This window comes from Dipodomys merriami, unplaced genomic scaffold (genome assembly GCF_024711535.1).
Source record: "Dipodomys merriami isolate MVZ:Mamm:240054 unplaced genomic scaffold, mDipMer1.0.p SCAF_10, whole genome shotgun sequence".
Lineage (NCBI taxonomy): Eukaryota > Metazoa > Chordata > Mammalia > Rodentia > Heteromyidae > Dipodomys > Dipodomys merriami.
In genome coordinates this window covers 24,320,113-24,341,210 of record NW_027202271.1, presented here as the reverse complement: position 1 = coordinate 24,341,210, position 21,098 = coordinate 24,320,113, and the positions used below count along the sequence as shown (strand labels likewise).

The 21,098-nt window shown below is 37.6% G+C and overlaps 1 protein-coding gene across 1 annotated transcript in view; it reads left to right on the top strand.

Annotated features, from left to right (window-relative positions):
* Positions 1–5,843, top strand: part of Tafa2 (TAFA chemokine like family member 2) — a 464,602-nt gene extending 458,759 nt beyond the window's left edge. Inside the window, exon 6 of the mRNA XM_069987768.1 lies at positions 5,458–5,843. Within this exon, the coding sequence (XP_069843869.1) occupies positions 5,458–5,473 (16 nt within the window). The 3' untranslated portion in view covers positions 5,474–5,843. The remainder of the gene's footprint in view (positions 1–5,457) is intronic.
* The last annotated feature ends 15,255 nt before the right edge of the window (positions 5,844–21,098 follow it).

The following is a 21,098-nucleotide window of genomic DNA, read 5'->3' as shown; positions in this document are numbered from 1 at the left end:
GAGAAAGAACATACAACCATCCAAGACAAGTCCAAGAAATATGATAGATCTATCCAACACTTGGAAGACACCATCAGAAGGCCTAATCTAAGGATAATGGGTGTAGAGGAGCACCTAGAATCAGAAGTTAATGGCCTAGGAAATTTGTTTAACAGGATCCTAGCAGAGAACTTCCCAAACATGCAAAAAGATAGGCCTATTCAGATACAAGAAGCTTTTAGAACTCCAAATAGACCAGACCAGAATAGTACATCCCACTGTCACATTATAATCCACACAGGATCAACTCAGACCAAGGAAAAGATCCTTAAAGCTGTCAAGGAGAAAAGATTAATCACCTGTAAAGGGAAACCAATTAGAATCACCTCAGATTTCTCAGCAGAGACAATCAAAGCAAGAAGAGCCTGGAATGATGTATGCCATGTCCTAAAAACAAACAACTATCAACCAAGAATACTGTACCCAGCTAAACTCTCCTTCATAACTGAAGGCCAAATAAAAACCTTCCATAGCAAAGAAAAATTGAAACAATGCATTGTAGGGAGCCGAGGCGAGACTCCGCCCACTCCCTTGCAGCTTTGAGGTAACCACCCCAGACGGTGCTTGGCGGGACGCCTGGGCTGTGCGCGTGCACGAGCCAGGTAGAGTCCCCAGCCAATCCCATGACACCTGGTGACGGTGAAAGGCAGGCGACCAACAATAGAAAGACCCGCGTTCCGATTCTCCTATATAAGCGGCTGTGTTTCGGGTGCACACTCTCTCGCGCCCAAGCTCTCCTACAACTAAAAGGCTCTCCAATAAAGCATGATCTGAGAAGACTCCTGGTGTGGTGGTCGTTTTTTCTCGCTGGTCGAGTAGACGGTCGCTACAATGCATCTCCACCAAACCAGCCCTACAAAAGATCCTTAAAGATGTCCTACACATAGAAAACCAACAAGACCACAATAAAGGCCAAGAAACTGCACCCAAACTGAGAATCCAAGAACCATAGGAAGAACCCAGTTTTTGCAGCCCCCAAGAAGGTGGATAGCATGGCAGGAACTCCCAAATACCTCTCAGTCCTATCTCTTAACGTTAACGGACTGAACTCTCCAATTAAGCGACATAGACTGTCTAGTTGGATTAAAAAACAAGACCCTTCTATCTGCTGCCTTCTGGAGTCACATCTTGTCCGTAAAAACAAACACATTTTCAATGTTAAAGGCTGGAACAAAATCTACCAAGCAAACAGCCGCCATAAACAGGCGGGAGTTGCAATCCTAATATTAGACAAAATAGACTTCAAATTAAAATTTGTGAGAAGAGATAAAGAAGGTCGCTACATACTAATTAAGGGATCTCTACTTCAGGAGGATATTACAATTCTAAATATCTACTCGCCAAACAATGGAGCACCCAAATTTATCAAAGAAACCCTACTTTCCCTCAGATCCCATATAAATCCAAAGACATTAATTGTTGGGGATTTTAACACACCACTCTCCCCACTAGATAGATTAACTCGGCAAAAACTCAACAGAGAAACCGCAGATCTAAACAGCTGCATAGATCAACTAGATTTAATAGATATCTACCGAACATTTCACCCAACAGCATCAGAATACACGTTTTTCTCAGCAGCACATGGAATGTTTTCTAAAATAGACCACATTTTAGGCCACAAAGCAAACTTGTCTAAATTCAGAAACATTGAAGTTATACCTTGCATTCTCTCTGACCACAAGGGAATAAAATTAGAACTCAACACCAAAAGCCACCAAAGAAAGTCCAGTACCACTTGGAGGCTGAACAACACACTGCTGAATCATGAGTGGGTCATGGAAGAGATTAGAAAGGAAATTCAAATGTTCATGCTATTCAACAAAAATGAACACACAAATTACCAGCTCCTCTGGGACACAGCAAAGGCAGTACTCAGAGGCAAGTTTATAACTCTGAGCTCCTACATCAACAAATTGGAGAGATCTGAAACCAACAATTTAATGACACATCTAAACCTCCTTGAAAAAGAGCAGCAAGATAAACCCCAATCCAGTAGACGGAAAGAAATAATTTAAAAAAATCAGAATTAAATGAATTAGAATCCAAAAAAATCTATAGAAAGAATCAACAAAACAAAGAGTTGGTTCTTCAAAAAAATTAACAAAATTGACAGAGCCTTAGCAAGTCTTATCAAAAAAAGAAGAGAACACACCCAAATAAATAAACTCAGAGAATGGAAACATCACCACGGAATCAACCAAGATTCAGAACATTATAAGGGAATACTTCTCAAAACTTTATGCTAATAAGTTTGAGAACTTGACAGAAATGGACCTTTTCCTAGCAAATATTGACATGCCAAAACTTAATCAAGATGAGTTAAACCAGCTTAACAGGCCCATATCAAGCATTGAAATAGAAACAGCAATAAGAGACCTCCCAGCTAAGAAAAGTCCAGGACCAGATGGTTTTACAGCGGAATTCTACAAGGCCTTCAAAGCAGAGGTCACACCAATACTCCTGCAACTCTTCAATGAAATTGAAAGAGAAAGTTCACTACTGAACACATTCTATGAAGCCATCATAACCCTCATCCCAAAACCAGGCAGGGACTCATCAAAGAAAGAGAACTATAGACCCATTTCTTTGATGAACATTGATGCAAAACTTCTCAACAAAATTTTGGCCAATCGACTTCAACAATTCATCCAAAAAATCATACACCACGATCAAACAGGATTCATTTCAGGGATGCAAAGCTGGTTCAATATACACAAATCAATTAATATTATTCATCACATCAACAGGAGCAAGAATAAGAACCACATGGTTATCTCAATAGATGCAGGAAAAGCATTCGACAAGATCCAACACCCCTTTATTATGAGGGTTTTGGAAAAATTAGGAATCCATGGAACATTCCTCAATACAATAAAGGCTGTATATGACAAACCTACAGCCAGCATTATACTCAATGGTGAAAAACTAAAGCCATTTCCTCTTAACTCAGGAACAAGACAAGGATGTCCCCTCTCTCCACTTCTCTTCAATCTAGTATTAGAATGCCTAGCTACAGCAATAAGACAAGATGCAGACATAAAGGGGACCCAAATAGGGAAAGAAGAAATAAAACTCTCCCTCTTTGCATATGACATGATCTTGTATTTAAAGAATCCAATAAGCCGGGCGCTGGTGGCTCACGCCTGTAATCCTAGCTACTCAGGAGGCTGAGATCTGAGGATCGTGGTTCAAAGCCAGCCCAGGCAGGAGAAACCGTGAGACTCCTATCTCCAATAAACCACCAGAAAACCGGAAGTGGCGCTGTAGCTCAAGTGGTAGAGCGCTTGCCTTGAGCTGAAGAGCTGAGGGACAGCGCCCAGGCCCAGAGTTCAAGCCCCACGACCTACAAAAAAAAAAAAAAGAATCCCATAGACTCCACTCCCAAATTACTCAAGCTGATTCAAAACTTTGGCAAAGTAGCAGGGTATAAAATTAACCCCCCCAAATAAATGGCTTTTCTGTATGCCAACAATGAGAAAAGTGTGGCTGAAATTAGGAAATACTCATTGAAATACTCATAAGGAACTCTCCAAAAAAGAAATTAAGAACAAAAATCATTTATGATCATATCAAAATGAAGAAAATACTTGGAAATAAATCAAATCCCGAATGTGAAAAATCTGTTTGCTCAAAACTGTAAATCCCATCTCTCCATTTTACAAGTAAAGCAATAGCCATCACCACTCTACTGACAAGCAGTCTGGGAAAGTGAATGAAAAATGAAAAATGAACAAGGGAGAAGGAGGATGAAATGACCATTTGAGTTTCCAAAATTGTGGGCTACAGTGTCTAAAATATTAGTGTTTAAAATATTAGGGAATGCTGAAAGTTATTGTGGTGAACTGTTTTTAATTGCATAGCCTACCATTTTAAAACATCAAGTAAAAATATAGACTACAGTAAAGTAAAATACATTAGTCACGTATATACATCTATAAACATACAAATATGTTTTTGAATTCATAGCAAACTGGGAAAATGTTCTAAAATGCTGCCAATGGCCTATCTAGGTGGTGATATAATTACCACTTACATTGTTTCCCCCTTGATCTCAGATTAAAAACATGCACAATATTTAATCGCAGAAATGCCTTTTTGAGAAACCGAGTGTCTTTTTCTATTTTAATTTGAATAGAATTTGCTTTTTACTTAGTGTAGGATTTGTGATACTCAGAAAATAATGACCACATTCTCCTTTCTTTGATGTGAATTAATTTTAGAGCCACATAATGGCAGAGCTTATGCAGAGCAGCTGGCTTCACGTTCTCAGTCTGTTGTGATGATATTTGCTTTGCCAGTGTTTGTATTGTAATGACAGGCTGAGGGACACTTCACTGCTACTTTGGTGTTCTTGGCTTAAAACAATGAACCATACATAGGCCAGAAAAACTGCACCAAACAGGGAAACAAAACAAATGACATCCATAACACTGTTGTGTGAACCCAGGCTGTGGGGAAGTGGTGACTGCTTCCCCAACACTGCCTCATCATTCTCCTTAAGTACTGAAAATGGTCAGTGTAGTAAGAAGGTGACCAAAAGCTACACTGTCGTTTTATCAACCATTTCCATAGATTCCTTAATTTCCTGTCCTATAGGATTGCCTACAAAGAATCTGTGAGACCGCCGTGTGCTTAACATATTGCTCAGCTTTGGGCTTTGCTTGATCGCCCTACAGTTTGTAGTCTGCAATCCTTTTGGTCTCAGAGGTTATTTTCTGCCTTCATAAACTTTCCATTTGACTTCAAAGAGTTATTGTGGCTCAAGGGATAGATAATGTGCGAGTGACAGGATACTTTCTTAAGAGAAATCAAATTGAGTTTTTCTAGGGAGCAACTGAAGTTTCTATTCATCATTTCCTATCAGATGACCTTGAAGAGCAAGTGGAAAGATGGAGAACATTTTGTAAGAACATACACACTGACTTACATTTTAAAGCATGTAAACTGTAGGGACAGAAATTAGAATTAGGATGATTCAGAGATTTATTTTTCATTGTTATTGACTTAGATTAGATTATGCAGGTTGGGCTATTATTTATTTATTTATTATTTATTTATTTATGTTTTACACTGCTGGGGGTTGAATCCAAAGCTTTGTGTATTCTGGGCAAGTATTCTATGATGGATCTCTGTCCCTAGCCTTCTGGCACTGTTTTGGTAACAGTGCTGTCTCAGAATCAAGATTTAATCCTAAATAAATCTTGTCGCACATCCTATGAAATTTTTTGATGAGTTTTATATTTGCATTTGAAAAACAGTGTCTTTTATTACTCCTCACTTCTTTGGAAATTTTTATTCTATTATTAATTTGTTATATTTTTCTTGCCATAAAAACTTTAAATGTTGGATATACAATGCTGTTAAAGCTGTTATTAATGTTGCTACTATTAATTTCTCCTGTGTTTTTTTTCTCAGTGTGTTTCAGCTGTGAAGATTATGACCTTCCTCATTTCAGGGAATAGATTAATTATTTCTTGAACACTCCTAGAAATACCATAGAATGTCTGCTGGTGCTGAAGCCTGAAATCCTAGCTACTCAGGAAGCTGAGATCAGGAACATTGGAGTTCAAGGGCAACTGGGGCAGAAAAATATCATTAGACTTTATCTCTGAAATAACCAAAATGGCTGGAGGCATATTGCGAGTAGCAAAGTGCCTGCTAAGGAAGTGTAAGGCATTGAGTTCAAACTGAAGTACTTGCAACAACAACAAAGAGAAATACCACAGTATTGTTGAGAGATTTATTGTAAGAATTTCCTCTATTTTGGCATTTACAGACAACCATGTGGAAGATGGATTTACAAGTTGAAGTCTGAGTTTTAGAAATAATTTGTCTTTAATTATAATCAAGGCAAGTATGGTTACTGGCAATTGAAATTTTTATCTAAAAACATTATAATACTAAAAATTACACAAAATAAAAATAATATTTAACCTCACTGAAGTTGATTCATGATAAATTGTGAATTAAAATTTAGGAACCCATCAATCTCATTTTGTTATAGTGCATTCTTATAAACTGATAATAGAAAGATTAGCCCTACCTATCAGATATAGCTATCATCTAAGTCAGTTACAATTTGGAAAGTTAATAAAAATTTGAATATTTCCAATTATACTAGGAGAAAGAGGGAGAGAGATGGGGGAGAAAGAGAGAGACAGAGAGACAGAGACACACAGAGAGAGAGACAGAGAGAGACAGAGACAGAAAGAGAGAGAGAACCTATACATGAGAAAAAGGAGCATTAAGCATTGGATACTAACACAGAAATTGTAGAAAGATAAGTTAAAATTTTACTTTATGGAATGCTTACATAAAATCATATTTCTTTTTTTTCCCAGATCACTATGTTTGTCAGTCATCTATAATCTTCAATGACCATGTTTTATTTTGTTTTGTTTTTTGGTTGGTCGTGGGACCTGAACTCTGGGCCTGGGAGCTGTCCCTCAGATCTTCAGCTCAAGGCTAGCGTTCTACCACTTGAGCCACAGCCCCACTTCCCACCTTTTTTCTTATGTGGTGTTGAGGAATCAAACCCAGGGCCTCATGCATGCAAGGCAAGCGCTCTACCACTGAGCCACCTTCCCAGGCTCCTTAATAACCAAGTTTTAACTACGTATTCACTAGGAAAAAAAGTTTTATTGTTACATAGAAATGAGTAGGCAGATTAAATACCAAAGATAACCCGTTAAATAGGGATACAGGTGGACCCATTGCAACAATGAAATGTACAAGTTGTTATGTCGAAAAATGAACTTTACAACTTTGGCCAGGGGTGGGGGTGGGGGAGATGGGAAGGATGGGAAGGGGAAACAAAGGAGGAGGCAACAATGCTTGATAAGAAATGTACTCATTACCTTGCCCATGTAATTGTAACCCCTCTGTATTGTATTTTCACAATTAAAAATTTTTTTAAAAAAATTAAAAAAAGAAAATGATAGTCAATATTCTTTTGGGAATTTGGCATTTCCATTTTTTTAGTGATGTTTTCGTGTATCATACAGAACCTTGGGTAAGGCCTTCATTGAAATCCTCTGATTTTTGAGTCTACCATCTATCTGTGGCACACCCACTCACCTTATTATTGATTTCCCAAAGATTTCCCTCTTCTCATTACTTTCTGCAGAGTGATGGATGAATGTACCCTCATGGTCACTTTTCTCCTGACACAAGGGCAAGAATATAAGTATGCGGCCTGCTGGAGTTTTCCAGAGTAAATGGGAGCACATCCCAGAGATTGTTTTCATGAGTTCAAAATGTGATTGAGATGTTGGCAAGAGTCTAAAGAGAAAGTGGATTTAGTATGAATGGAAATAAGGTTATTGAACAGATTTCTTTCTGCCCTAGTTGATGAAACCCTTTTTAGGATCACGATGGCACTTTCCATGATTGTTGTATAAACAGAAGCAGGTAACAAGAGAAGGCAAACCTTACTCATGTCCCCAGAAACAACACCCAAGTAAACTCGCCACAGAAGTGTGTGTAGAAACTACTTAGAAAATGTTTTACTATGTATCAGGTATTGTTGAAATAATAGCAAGTAAAATGTGAGTTCTACGTTAGAGACCATGCATACTTTCTAGAAAGAAAAAGTAGATAAATATAGCATTTGTCATGACCCACGTGACATAGAATGCGAATGTTTTAAATATACTTCTTATGACTTCAAACTGTCACTGGTGTTAAGTAAAAAGAAGGGAGGGGTTCAGATAGAAGAGTTGTTAGCAATATGTCATTTCCGGCAAAAATAACTGAAAATATATTCTTTATAATCCACTAGCATTGAGTTGATTTGAGCTCTGCAAGAACAGAGGAGAGGTTTAAGGAATGCATCACAAGTTCAAAGTCTATTTCATCAGCTCTTGTAACAGTGTGGGCATATCTGGCTCAAGAGGGTTGTGAAGATATTTCACAGGTAGAAAGGATAAGAAAAATAGACAGAATAAGAGAATTACTTATCCTGACATGATATTTTAGTAGAACCTTCCTGACAAAATAGAAAGAGTGATAGTCAATGGAAAACATGTCATAAATTGTAAGCACCAAGAAAGGGGAGAAAAAATATCTAGCCTACTAAGTAAAACCCATGTGCTGATGTAGGGGCTACAAAGAGTTGGGAGCATCTCTCTGCGGGTGGATAGAGGGGGTGGTAGGAATGTACACAGTGTACAGTCTGTAGCAGGATATGGTTCTGAGACATCACTTTCCATATTATGATTATTCCTATCTCAGTAGACAAGTTGCATGTGAGCAACTATAAGGTGGACCAGCTGCCCATACCATATTTGGAATGTGTTCACAAATGTAGAAAATGTTACCAGTAGGATTTATTCTCCATTAAAGCAAAGTGAGCTTGGTTTGAGAAGTTGAATGTTTTTTTCCTTTTCCTGATGTCTATCTTCTTTACGTCATAGAATTAAACAATGAAAGACTCATAAATAATCTTTGCTGTTGAATTATAACTAAACTCATGGTAAAAAAATCGTCTTGAAAACTAAGTAAAACTTTGAAATTAATACTTGAGATCAACATGGCTAAAACGTTTAGCAGACAAGTAACCAAAACACAAGGCACAGAAGTGGAGCTGTGGCTCGAAGTAGTAGAGTACTAGCCCTGGGGTTAGAGACACTGCCCAGACCTCACCTTCAAACCCTATGACTGACAAAGAAAAAAATTAAATTAAGCTGGCTGCTAGTGGCTCATACCTGTAATCCTGGCTCCTGAGGAAGTTGAGATCTGAAGATTGTGGTTTGAAGCTAGCTTCCAAAAAAAAAGTCAGAAGACTCTTATCTCCAATTAACCACAAAAATCTAGAAGTGGAGTTATGGTGCATGTGGTAGAGTGGTACCCTTAAACACAAAGAGGCTCAGGGACAGCGCCCAGGCCCTGAGTTCAAGCCCCAGGACTTGGAGGAAAACTACTACCGCCATCACCACCAAACCCCCAAAACATAGCCTCACTCATAAATACAACTAGCAGAAAGGACAGTAGTTGGGCCATTCCCAAACCTGAATAATATAGGGTATTACTAAATGCAGTAATGAGCTTCTATAATAAACTTCCAGGTTTCATTATTTTGTCACAAAAAGTTTTTCTCTCCCATGATATCAGAACATGCGCTTTACTTGAGCGGGCATCCCTTCTCCAACAGTGATGTAGAAATCCAGTCTCACTATGATTTTGTCATCTTCTATCCTCCTTGATCACCAGGTGGCAAGCAAGACACCTCCCTAGACTCCAGTCAGTCAAAAGAGAAACAGAGAATAAGAAGTCACTTATGAAAGTTTTATCATTGCGATCTCCTATTAACTCACTGTTCAGAGCTCAGTCATTTCAAAGTACCAGAATGCAATTAGGAATGTGCTCAGGAGAAACATGAGATGGATTTGGAAAGTGACCGACTTGTCTCTGTCCCAGATTATATATTTATAATAAAACTCTGGTGATTTAAAAAGGAACATTAAGGATAAGAATTCAGTGACAGGAAGATAACATCTGTTGAGAGATTTTTAGAACACAATAATTGAGTGAGATCCACAAAAGATCAGCATTGCTTTGACAACCTGAAAAGAACTATCTCAGCTGGACCTCTTCCATATCAGGTTGAAGGTTTACATCACTCCTTAAAAAGAATGAACAGACTTAATATCACAAGTGAATGGCATGTGTAGCTTTCAAATGCAAGTTGATGTATCATACTAAGCAATATTTGTATAATCTTCATTCCATAGTAAGTATTGCCATCCTCCAGTAAGTATTTTACTAAACTCATAAATTCAAAATATTTAGATGCTCATGTAATCTTTGAAGTTTGGAGTTTTTCAGATAAATTCATTTCAAATTGTGAAACTCATAATTAGACTTCAGTAATGAAGATTCTTTTTAAAGATCTCACAGAAGTATAAGTGACTAACACTATAAACAAATAAATAAAGAAATTGCAAATGATTAATTGTGCAAGAGCTAGGCCATGAGAAGTAAGTTGATATTTATCATGTGAAGAAAGACTGAATGAGCGGGTGTGTAGGGAATGGTGTCAAGTTGGAAACCAGATGGAAGTCAGAACATAAAATCTATCATGGAGTTACTAGTTCTTAGAAGTCCTTGTATGCTTGTTTTTGTTTTGTTTTGCCAGTCCTGGGGCTTGACATCAGGGCCTGGGCACTATCCCTGAGCCTCTTTGTACTCAAGGCTAGCTTGAGCCCCAGTGTCACTTCTGGCTTTTTTTTTTTTCTTAGTCGTGGGGCCTGAACTCTGGGCCTGGGCGCTGTCCCTCAGCTCTTCAGCTCAAGGCTAGCACTCTACCACTTGAGCCACAGCACCACTTCTGACTTTTTCTGCTTATGTGGTGCTGAAGAATCAAACCCATGGCCTCATGCATGCAAGGCAAGCACTCTACCATTGAGCCACTTTCCCAGCCCAGATTTCTGGTTTTTTCTGAATAGTTTATTGGAGATAAGAATCTCATGGACTTTTCTGCCTGGGCTGGCTTTGAACTATGATCCTTAGAGCTCAGTCTCCTGAGTAGCTCGGATTACAGGCCACTTAATGCTTGTTTTACTCACCAAGAGAGTTACTCATTTAGAGCTTACATTAATAGTTGTACATATTATGTATACAAAATTCTCCCCTGTTTTCAATGACTTGCACAGACCCAGTGAAATGTGGTTTCATGGAAGAAAAGGTATACATAAACCAGAAGCAGAATAACAGAGTTGGTTTTAGATCTAAATCCTATTAAAGCATTACAGGAAGTTCAGTGTAAAGTTGTTAGAGAGGTTAGGATTGATCTAAGCAGAAAGAATTAAGTAAGAGTCAACTTGGAATGTTTTAGAAACACAGGAAGCATTTTAAGAAAAGAATGACTAAATTGGATGTTATGGGTATCTAGCTTTCAAATCTTACTTTTTTCTTTATGTGGTTATCCAAAACTACTTAAACTAGCTTCTATTTCATGCATTTTAGTTTGTATCTCCTAAAGTTAGGAGTTTTACATCTATAAGTATGTCTTCTTTACTATGTTGAAATCTATAGTGATATCTAAAGTCGAAGTAAACCATATTTTGTGATTAATAATCTTAGTTAAGTTGCTCTGAATTTAATACTACAATGCACCCACTCATGCTAAACACAGGTGTTACTGAAAAGTAAGCACAGCTACCTTGTCAGTCTTCCAATCTGGCAAAAGAAGACTGTAGGCAAAGATAAGAAAAACAAAATTAGGAAAGTCTATCTAAAATAAAGTGGTCAAGATGGGCCACTTGCCCTTATACACCAAATAAAGAGATATAATAAAGGACAGAAAATGAGATGTATTAAGTGACAGGGGCATAACATAGAGACGGTGTATCTTCAGCTACTTCTGGGGTACTGTACATACATGAATAAGTTAAAAGAATCAAGCCAAAGGTATATACCATTAAAAGGTCCTCATTACCAGTGTGGCCTACATGTCATTATTTCAGTTGTGTTTCTCTGTGGTTTCCTGAGATACTGTTGCTGTAGCTGTTTTCATTTGAGGAACAATCTGGTTCCCATTAAATGATTTCTTCTGATCTAGCACGAAGACCAATTATTATAAACAGTTGTCTTTTATTTGGGGGAGGATCTTTCTTGCAAGGCTCTGCTGTTTCTTAGGAGGTACTTTTAAAAATCCCTTCTTATAAAGTCTTGTCTATCTTGGAATCCAAGGTAAATACAAAGTCACACCTGAGAGAATGATTTAAAGCAAAGATAAATACAAGTGGTGGCATGGAAGCCATCCTCTTCACTTGCTTTTAGTTAATTTTGACTCCAACTAAGGATTCAGTGCCTTTAAAAAATTCAAAATAATCTAATTACCTGTTATAAGTACACTTTTCATACACTGAAAATCAGTTGTCTTGAGGCTGAGAGCAATAGGATTAGTCTTGGGTTTTAGTGCTTACTGAGATGGCCAGTGAGAAATTGCTATCCCTGGGTCTAGTGGAGAGTGATGAGTTCATGAGTTGGAACATTTTAATTACAGTAAAGATGTCTGATCATCTCTCTGCTATCCAACATTTTTCCCTTTAAAGACTGGAGGACTTGAAGAATTTTTGTTTTAGGTTTTCTTTGCATGTCCCCATTGCTAGTAGCTAGCTAGCTGTTACCTATGATCAGTGACTGAGAGAAAGTGCTCCTGCTCTTCAGGAAATTGTAGGCAATTGTGACTTTAGGTTGAAAAAAATTTTGCACAAATAGCTCCAAAGCAAAAGAATAGTAAAGGTCTTGAACAAAAATACATTTGAAGTGCCAGGGATGTTCAAAATGGGAAGAGAGTAAAGTCGAGGACAAATTTCATTGTTGAAGTCACATATAAAATGACCTTTGAGAAAGTTGATTAGCAAAATAATGTGAAATGGTATATATGACATCTCAGATATTTGAGAAAAAATGTACTACTATTAAACTCAATGAAATTTGGAAACAAAGAACTCAATTCATTTGAAAAAGCAAGTAGTAATGTTTAGGATTCAATCAATTCCATTGATTAGTCATTCAATTATAAGCCTTTATTAAAATCAACAAAACACTACCTACCCACCCAGCTCCTAGGTTGACTAGGTGGGAAAAATTCATCTGAGGAAATGAATCTCATATACTGAAGAAAAGACTGACTAGCACTGCATACCTAGCATGACAGGAGGACTGTGATGAAAACCACTCTGTGTTTTAACCACTTAGGACGTTCCTTTTGAGGTGAGAAGTACATGGAATGGCTAATGCGGCCATGTTGGTTCATTTGCATGTCAGCTCTGAGATTCCTGGCATTGGTTAATTTATTCTGAACAAGTTTCATTCTCCAGGCTGACAGGTTGATGTATTGAATTTCATTATTTTGCTAGCCTCACAGATTCCCCCTTCAGAGAAGAGCAGGGATTCAATCCCTAGCTCGGCAGAGCTGTTATTTTAGGCTTGTTAACTTCTTGGATGTAGCCCATGAACATTTATGTTCATGTGAGTGAGGTTATGAAAATATCTGTACGCCAGTTAAGTCAGTGGACGTTTTCTCTGAGTAAAGATTTTGGCAGCAGACATTCCTGAAAGGGTCTCCTATGAAAACTAGCGCTGTAAGAGCTGGTTGGCATTCTTTGAAATTGCAAGCCATGAGTATAATAAACGAATACAATTATTGAACAATTTTGCCATCATGTGTTAATGTGACTGGAGTAATAAAATTCAAATCAAGCTTTCTGCTCTGAAACCCACCTCCATCTGCATGGCTTTCATGCGGTATGTGTCTTGTCTAAATATAGTAAACTTCAATAAAAAATCCTATTAAATACTTACTGGAGCTACTGTCAAGTAGTTTCTATCGAATGTTTAAACAATTTCAAGCATGGTAGTCTCTTACCTGTAAATAGCTTATTAAATTGGACCAGTGCAAACAACCTTTAGTTTCAACTCAAACTGCAAGAGCCAAATGAAACCACAAGGACCATTGGGAGTAGAAAGATCTTGTGTTTTATAGTTTGTATAACTGTGTTTGCAACCTCTACCACATGAGGATATTTTATAGAGTCACATCATCCTTGATGCAATTTTGCCAACTGTCAGCAACGTGCTGTTCTTTTGTGTACTGTTAGGAATAGATACGGGCTGGAACTCGTTACATTACTGAGGAAGTGTGTCTTGACAGAAGTTTCATTGTTCAATAGTTGACCTTGTCAGGCCCCTCATTCAGCCAGCTAATGGCATTGACAAGATCTTGAAATGACACCGTATAGGAAGGGGAAGATAAAAACAGCATCTGAAAGAAACTGTTAAAAAAATACCACCCCTACTTTAATTATCCCTCCTAGAAGCTTTTTGGGGGAGGTATTCCATCCCCATATCCTGCTTTCTGGTATGACTAGGGTGGTTCATCAACATCCTCACACTTAAAGGGGCTCAGACTTTGATTTCCGCACCAGAGATTTGTTAAAAGAAAAGGCTGCATGCAGTCTGTGTTCCATCTCAGTGTTTAATGAGCTGGCATGTCTACAATCAGCAGAGAGAATGGTACAGAATGTACCTGTAAAGTTATATTAGCAAGTTACTTGCCATTTGAAATGACTGTAAGGGACACATTGAGGTAAGATCAATGGGATGACACAGTGACTGCAGGGCTTTTGTATGGAAAGCAATTCTGAAACATAATCACTAATAAAAGATCTAGTAATACTATAAAATACACTACTAGGTTCATTCTAGGAATTGGTAAGGAGATGATAATTAGGAAATGGAATGTTTGAATGGTATTGGGAGACCCAACCATATTCTCAGCCTGTTCTGTAGGAGACTTCATGCTTCCCTTATTTGGTGATAAATTTCAAGGTAAAAAAATATCCTTTAAAGAAAAATTGAAATCAATTTCTCTTTCTTTTTCACATACTGGACATACTGATTTCAAAGCTTATACTGTCGAGACTAGCAAAACAAAACATTGGGAATAGACGAAGGGGATGGGCAATAAGGTTTTGTGTGTCCTTGTGGGGTGTGTGCACACATGAACATGTGAACATGCATGCATGTGTCTGTGTGTGTGTGTGAATGTATTCTCATATGGCATATGTGTCTAGGTGAAATGGAAGCAAGGTCCTTACAACAGCATGATGTCTTTTACACCTCATACTGCTCATTTTTAGATTGTTTTTGTGTCTGGTTTCTTTGAAAACACTGCAGGAGGCTTCTCAGTTTGCCTCATGGCTTGGCAGGTCTAGTATAGTGCTGGAATTCTGGGAACATGATTTTAACCTCACAACTTCTCAACAGGTTCCACCTTTGTGTTTCTCTCATCTTCTTCCACCCTATCGAGTAAACTTCAAGATAAAAGAAAAAGAAAAAAAGAAATAAATGAAGCTAAAAAAGAAGAGAAAAACACTGAGTAAAAATAGCCATGAATCATGAAAAAAATAACTCATTATATCAATTTTAAATCCTTCAGGGCTCAATTAGATATGACATTTCACCCATTTGCTAATTGGCAAAGAAAACAATTCAGCTTTCAGCATTGACTTCTTTCATTTTCTGTTTAAGGGCTATCATTTTATCTTTCTGTAGTCTTTGCCACTGGAGATATGTATTTCCAGAGCCAAAGATCTGAAGATTAAGAAACACTCACCTTAGTAATGATTCATAAACCTTCATCATACCTCACATTGCCTATCCAACACAGTGATGATAAAATATCTCCATTCTAGAGTTAGATGAGTACTGTTTTACAGAGATGATTGAAAGTACCATGAATATAAATATTATTTGTGCACGAGTCTTTATACAAGTGATTTCATTCCTCTCTATGACAACTATCATATAGATGATCCCCATTTTCCAAATTGGAACATAGGCTTAGGAAGCTTCAAGCATACCTAGCCAGTAAAATAGCACAGTTAGGGCTTCCACTTGTATTATTTAACTTATATGTAACCTCCTGATTCAATTACATTAACTGTGTGGCCTTGAAGAATTTACCTCTCATTGCCTTATTTCCTCATCTGTTAAAAAAATGTGTTAGGGATAATATAAATTGCTGGGCTGCACTGGGCCATTAGTGGTGACCTGCCATTATTTTTCTGGTTCCAGAGCATGCTTTCTGCATGGGGATTCTCAAATTTTAATGAGCATTGGTATCACCTGGGATCTTAATTACATTGCAGATCAACTCCTTGATCTAGATGGGATCAGAGAGTCTGTCTCAGAATTCTTTGCCAGAAGAATTAGAATTCTCCTAAGCAGGTCTATGCAGCGAGTGAAGATGGGCCATTCAGGGTGCCTGAGCCTTCATCCCTGTCTAAGAAAAACAAGACCACCTTCACACTCACATTTCCTCACTTCTATTTTTATCTTTTGTGTAAGTCATGACATTGCTCTGAGAAAAGGGAGTAGGATGGAGAATTTCTCTCCAGCTTTGGCCCAAACTGTAAACATTTTCAAATTTCCATTTCTTTTTCTAACATGTCATATCATGGTAACTCCGGCAAGTATTCAGATCTAGAATAAGGATTTATGATGGGGGAATTCTGAAATAAGAGATGTCAAGGAAGCTAGAGGCTACTTACTGCTTTATTCATATTCCAGGGGAATTGTATTTGAATTGTTCTCAGAGAAACGATGCAAACCAGCAATATATTCTTTCTTCTTTAAGCAAATGACTTGGCCAAAGAATTTCAGCAGAATATTTTGTGGAGTGAAATACTATTTTATTTTGTAGTCTTCCTCTTTATTTTTATTTTGTCACCATTATTCTCTCCTTGAAGACCGTGGCCTGGACCATTATTTTTTCCTTGTGTTAATGGCTGTTTGTGGGTAGGAAAGCTAACTCATTCCTAATAGAGTGAAATGCATTCTATTCCATTGTTTCAGAATAAAGAAGGGAATCATTTCTCCCTGGAAGTGCCAGGGAGAGGATAGAGGAGGAAAAGGAAGAAGAGGAAGAAGAGAGAGATAGGAAGGGGTGTACCTTGTTCAAATGAAGGCCTATACCTTGACAAAGCTTCTATTCGTAGTAGAATCCACAAAAGCAGCTGGCAAGGAAGGAAGAGGAAGACATTAAGCCCAAACTCCTGTTCCCTTGTTTGGTATAAGAGTAGCAGCATATTAAAAAAAATACTGTATTAGATAAGATGGACAAACCAAAGTTGATTTTATTTGGATACCATTGACCACAACAGGGGAGGAAAGAGAATGAAATGGGAGTTTGAGATCCCAGACACAAACTCCAGGAGCTCTGCTAAACCTTATGTGACAAATAAGGAAACATGGGTAAACAGCAGCGAAAGAGAATTGATTATATGCCCAGGGCATGCCATGGGGTAACACCAGTACAGCCCATCTTCTACCTTCTTTGGGGGTACAAGCAGAAGATTAGATATTATAGAGAAGAGAAAGGGAAAGGAGTAGACAGACAAGATTAGTAAATAGTCCTTGTAAAAATAGGGTACGATTAATCATTATTTTAGTCTTTATGTATACAGAGGTTCTAGAGAAGTTGTTATCACTGGCTAGAATAAACAAGTCATCTTTGTTGTCTGCTGGTATTCTGTCCTAAAGAGTTTCTACTGCTCCTTAAGTGTTCCTTGCAGGGGTAGTTTCTATAGTGATCTGTGTGCCAGAAACTCATATTTCTAACCCTAGCTAGTCAGAAGACAGAGATTTGGAGGACTGATATTCAAAGCCATCTCTGGTAGAAAAGTCCTGAAGACTCCATCTCCAAATTAACTAGCAGAAAGCTGCCTGGAGGTGTGGCTCAAATGGTAGAACATTAGTTGAATAAGTAAGTCAAGCATTCTCTGGGCCTTGGGTTCAAATTCCAGTACCAGCAGCAGCAGCAAACAACAACAAAACTCTCAGAAGCAAGTATCAGTCAGTTGTGTTCTTCCTGGATGCCCAAAATGATTGCAAAGCAGCTGCAGAGAGAATAGTTTATTGAAAAGACATAGAGAATAGAGGTAGGGATGCCAAGTTTTTCTCTTGGTTATAATTCATTTGTAGGCTCAGCAAAAGAAGTTTCGAAAGCACATCAAACCTGGAAGTATAGTTACTATGAAATGAAGGTGTAGAGAGATTTTGGAGAATGGGTCTTAGGTTACTTGTGGTTGCTAGCTGGGCTTACTCAAAATGAAGATAAAAACCTGATTTTACTGATAGGGGTTAGTTTCATAACTTTGAGCAAGACACTCACACCATGTGAGATAGCATGTTATCTTCCTTGATGCTCTAGTGGTATTTCTAATCCTTGGCTCTGGTCCTTAAGAATGGTTTTGCTTTGACACATGGATGCAGGGGTTTTAATTTTTTTGTATTCTCCACAGAGAAAGGAAAATAATGTGAACATTATGTAAATTTCCTAAGGAATGTGAGATCAGGGTCTGAGAACTAGGAAGTAGCCTGAGTACTGTTTTGCCTCTGGGTGAATTCTTAAACATCTTTCACTGACCAAAACCTCTAGAACCTAACAAGGGACATTGTGCTGGACCGAAGGAGTCTTAGAGGTCTATGTTCCCACACTGAGGAAGGTTGAAACTTTCTTGGTCAAAGATTGCTGGACTTGATAAAAATTCTTCTGTTTTCTATCTGCCGAATTAAAATCTCAGACTTTAGCATTTCTTTTCTTCTTCAAGGTTCTGATCAAGACAGGAATCTCTAACTCTATCCCACCTGTATGACAAATTCACTTATCAGATTTCCAGTGGTGTAAAGACTCCAACTCAGATTACCTTAACTACTTCTGGTCTGACAGGAAGGCTCTGTTTTATTTGCCTTATCTGCAGAAACTGTTCTTCTGAACTCAAGCAGAGCCCAAGCCATGTTCTGCTTTGATGATATATTTCAGGAAAGCATTTGACAAACTTTAGACACACCATGGAGAAACTGACCACCCCAGCAGCTTTCTGGAATAGCTAGCTAGACAAAAAACTACAAAACTCACCGGGACTTTTAAATGCTTAAAACTCCTCAGGCTTAATCCCATTCACAACCCACACTGCCTATGGCCCCTGGTTGCTTTCCTTTCTTGCCTTTAAGAAGACAAGGCAATTTGTGGGGACATGTGAAACTGTTTTTGGACTTTCAGGCAGAGGAAGTGGAGGAAGTGTTAGTGGGCTTCTAAAGGATGCAGTGATAGAGTTTGATCTTCTCTTAGAGTCCTCTAAGGAAGGACTCACCCAACTTGAGTAAGACTTGATCATTTTTTAAAAAATTATCCTATTACGTAGCTAAAGATCACCTCACTCTGTGCCATGGGCTCACTCCCAACATCCCATTTCATTTCTTTCCTTCTTTGTCCGAGTTTCTCATCATCTTATTTTAAAAAGAAGAAAATTACAATTCTTTTGGCTGCCTTTTCTTAAATGAGCCTCTTTTCTTTCCTCTAGGCTATTATGCTTAAGACAAATTTTCTCCAAATAGAGCAACATTATGAATACAAAGCTAAGGGTTGGTCTAGAATTAATGAAGGAGAAAACCAGAATATACTGTGCTAAATTCCTTTATTTAAAGGAGTGTCTTTTATCTGAAGATTTCAAATCTTTTATGAATTGGAGTTCATGAATACTAAATGGAATTAAATAGTCCATATATATAGATATGTATATATATATATGATCCAGTAAGAATAATAATTAATTGTAATAATAAAGTACTTTGAATTGTTAAGATGAATTATCTATCTATCTATCTATCTATCTATCTATCTATCTATCTATCTATCTATCTATCTATCTATCTATCTATCTATCTATGTATCTATCTATGCCAGTCCTAAGTCTTGAATTCAGGGCCTGAGCACTGTCCCTGAGCTTTTGTGTTCAAAGCTAGTGCTCTACCACCTGAGCCACAGATTCACTTCTGGCTGTTTTGAGTAGTTAACTGGAGATAAGACCTTGGCTTTGAACAGTGATCTTCAGACCTTACTTTCCTGAGTAGCTAGGATTATAGGCATGAGCCATCAGTACCTGGCTGATATCTTTTTTCACTATATTTTGAAGTAATTAAGTTGTCTCAAATATCAGAAAACACATAGAGTCTGAGCTTAAAGCTTTAGTCAATAGTTGTATAAATTTTGAGGATTTGTAAGGATTTCTAGTAGCAGGGTTTATAGTATGCAGGATCTTTTCCTGCTCCTTTTCTGTTCTACTTAGATATATAAGCATCATTCTTTAGCAATCACCGATTAATTAAAGATGGAACTTTAAAAAAATTTTTTTAAAGTTGTTACTATAAAGATGGATTACAGTTATGTAAGTCAGGTAAACAGTACAATTCTGTTTGGACAATGTCAACCTTTCCCTCACCCTCTCCCAGTTTTTCCCTCCCATCCTCACCCATAAGATGTGTAGTTCATTTTCAACATAGTGTCTAGGGAGTACCACTGTTGCATTTGTTTACCCTTTGTCCCTTCATTTCTGAGCCTCCTCTTACACTCCCAAAGACATATAAATGAACAAACAGAACTAAAAGAAAAGAAACAGCAAAAAAAGAGAGAAAAGTATCTTGTTTTCTTTTCCTGGAGTTAATTTTGATAACTACTATTATTTTGTATGACCAGATGCACATAGGCACTGTGCCTTTCCGTTCCTCTCCTAAGAGTATCCTCCTTTGGTCTCACTGTGTGTGAATATTTTATTATATCCCAGTGTATTTTAGATCTAGCTTCTACATGTCAGAGAAAACATGCTCCGTTTGTCTCTCTGAGCTTGGCTTACCTCAATTAACATGATTTGTCCTAGGTCCATCCATTTCCCTGCAAATGACATAATTCTTTCGAATTGCTGTGTAAAGTTCCACATTTTATGGATCCACTCATCTATTTTTAGGGCATCTGGGCTGTTTCCACAACTTGGCTATTATGAATAGTGCAGCAGTGAACTTTGCTGGCTTGTGATGTCCTGGGGTAAATGCCCAGCAGATGAAACTTTTGGAAAGTAGAAATGCTATCTATGTCTTAATGTGCTTAATTTAATTGTTAATTATTTAGTTGTCAATCTAGCCAATATGAACCCATCTTTATTCTAAGCAATATTAGATATTATCTAATAATATTATCATTCAGTATAAAGAGGAGAGCCTATAAAGTACCCAGAGAAATACAGTTGCTAAAGAAAAGGATGCCTGTGTGGCAGAGAAGTTAGGGGGATGATCCTGAGATTCATCTGAAATAGAATGATTTGAAGAATTGTCTGTGCTGCAGGGTAAAGTTAATTAGCAGTAACTTATATAATGTAATTGAAAATCTTTTGTTTCAGGGTAAATGTAAAATTTTCAATAAGGTCATCCAAGTTTAATTGTAATTATGGATTCATATTCTGCTCGCTGATGAGGTGGTTTATGGTAAATATCAATGTGATGGACTTTGGCAACGCATTTATAGGATGTATGTCAATCACGCGGCATGAGTAGACTCAGCTTGTAATTTTCAAGATTTTAGATTTTTCTAACTAGTATGGATCTTAAGATATTCTTAGGTAACCTTAAATTATACTGGAAAGAAAACTGGTAAATCAGCTTGAATTTAGGCCTTTTGCTTCCCTAAGGATTAGACAACTCTTTTTAGCTTT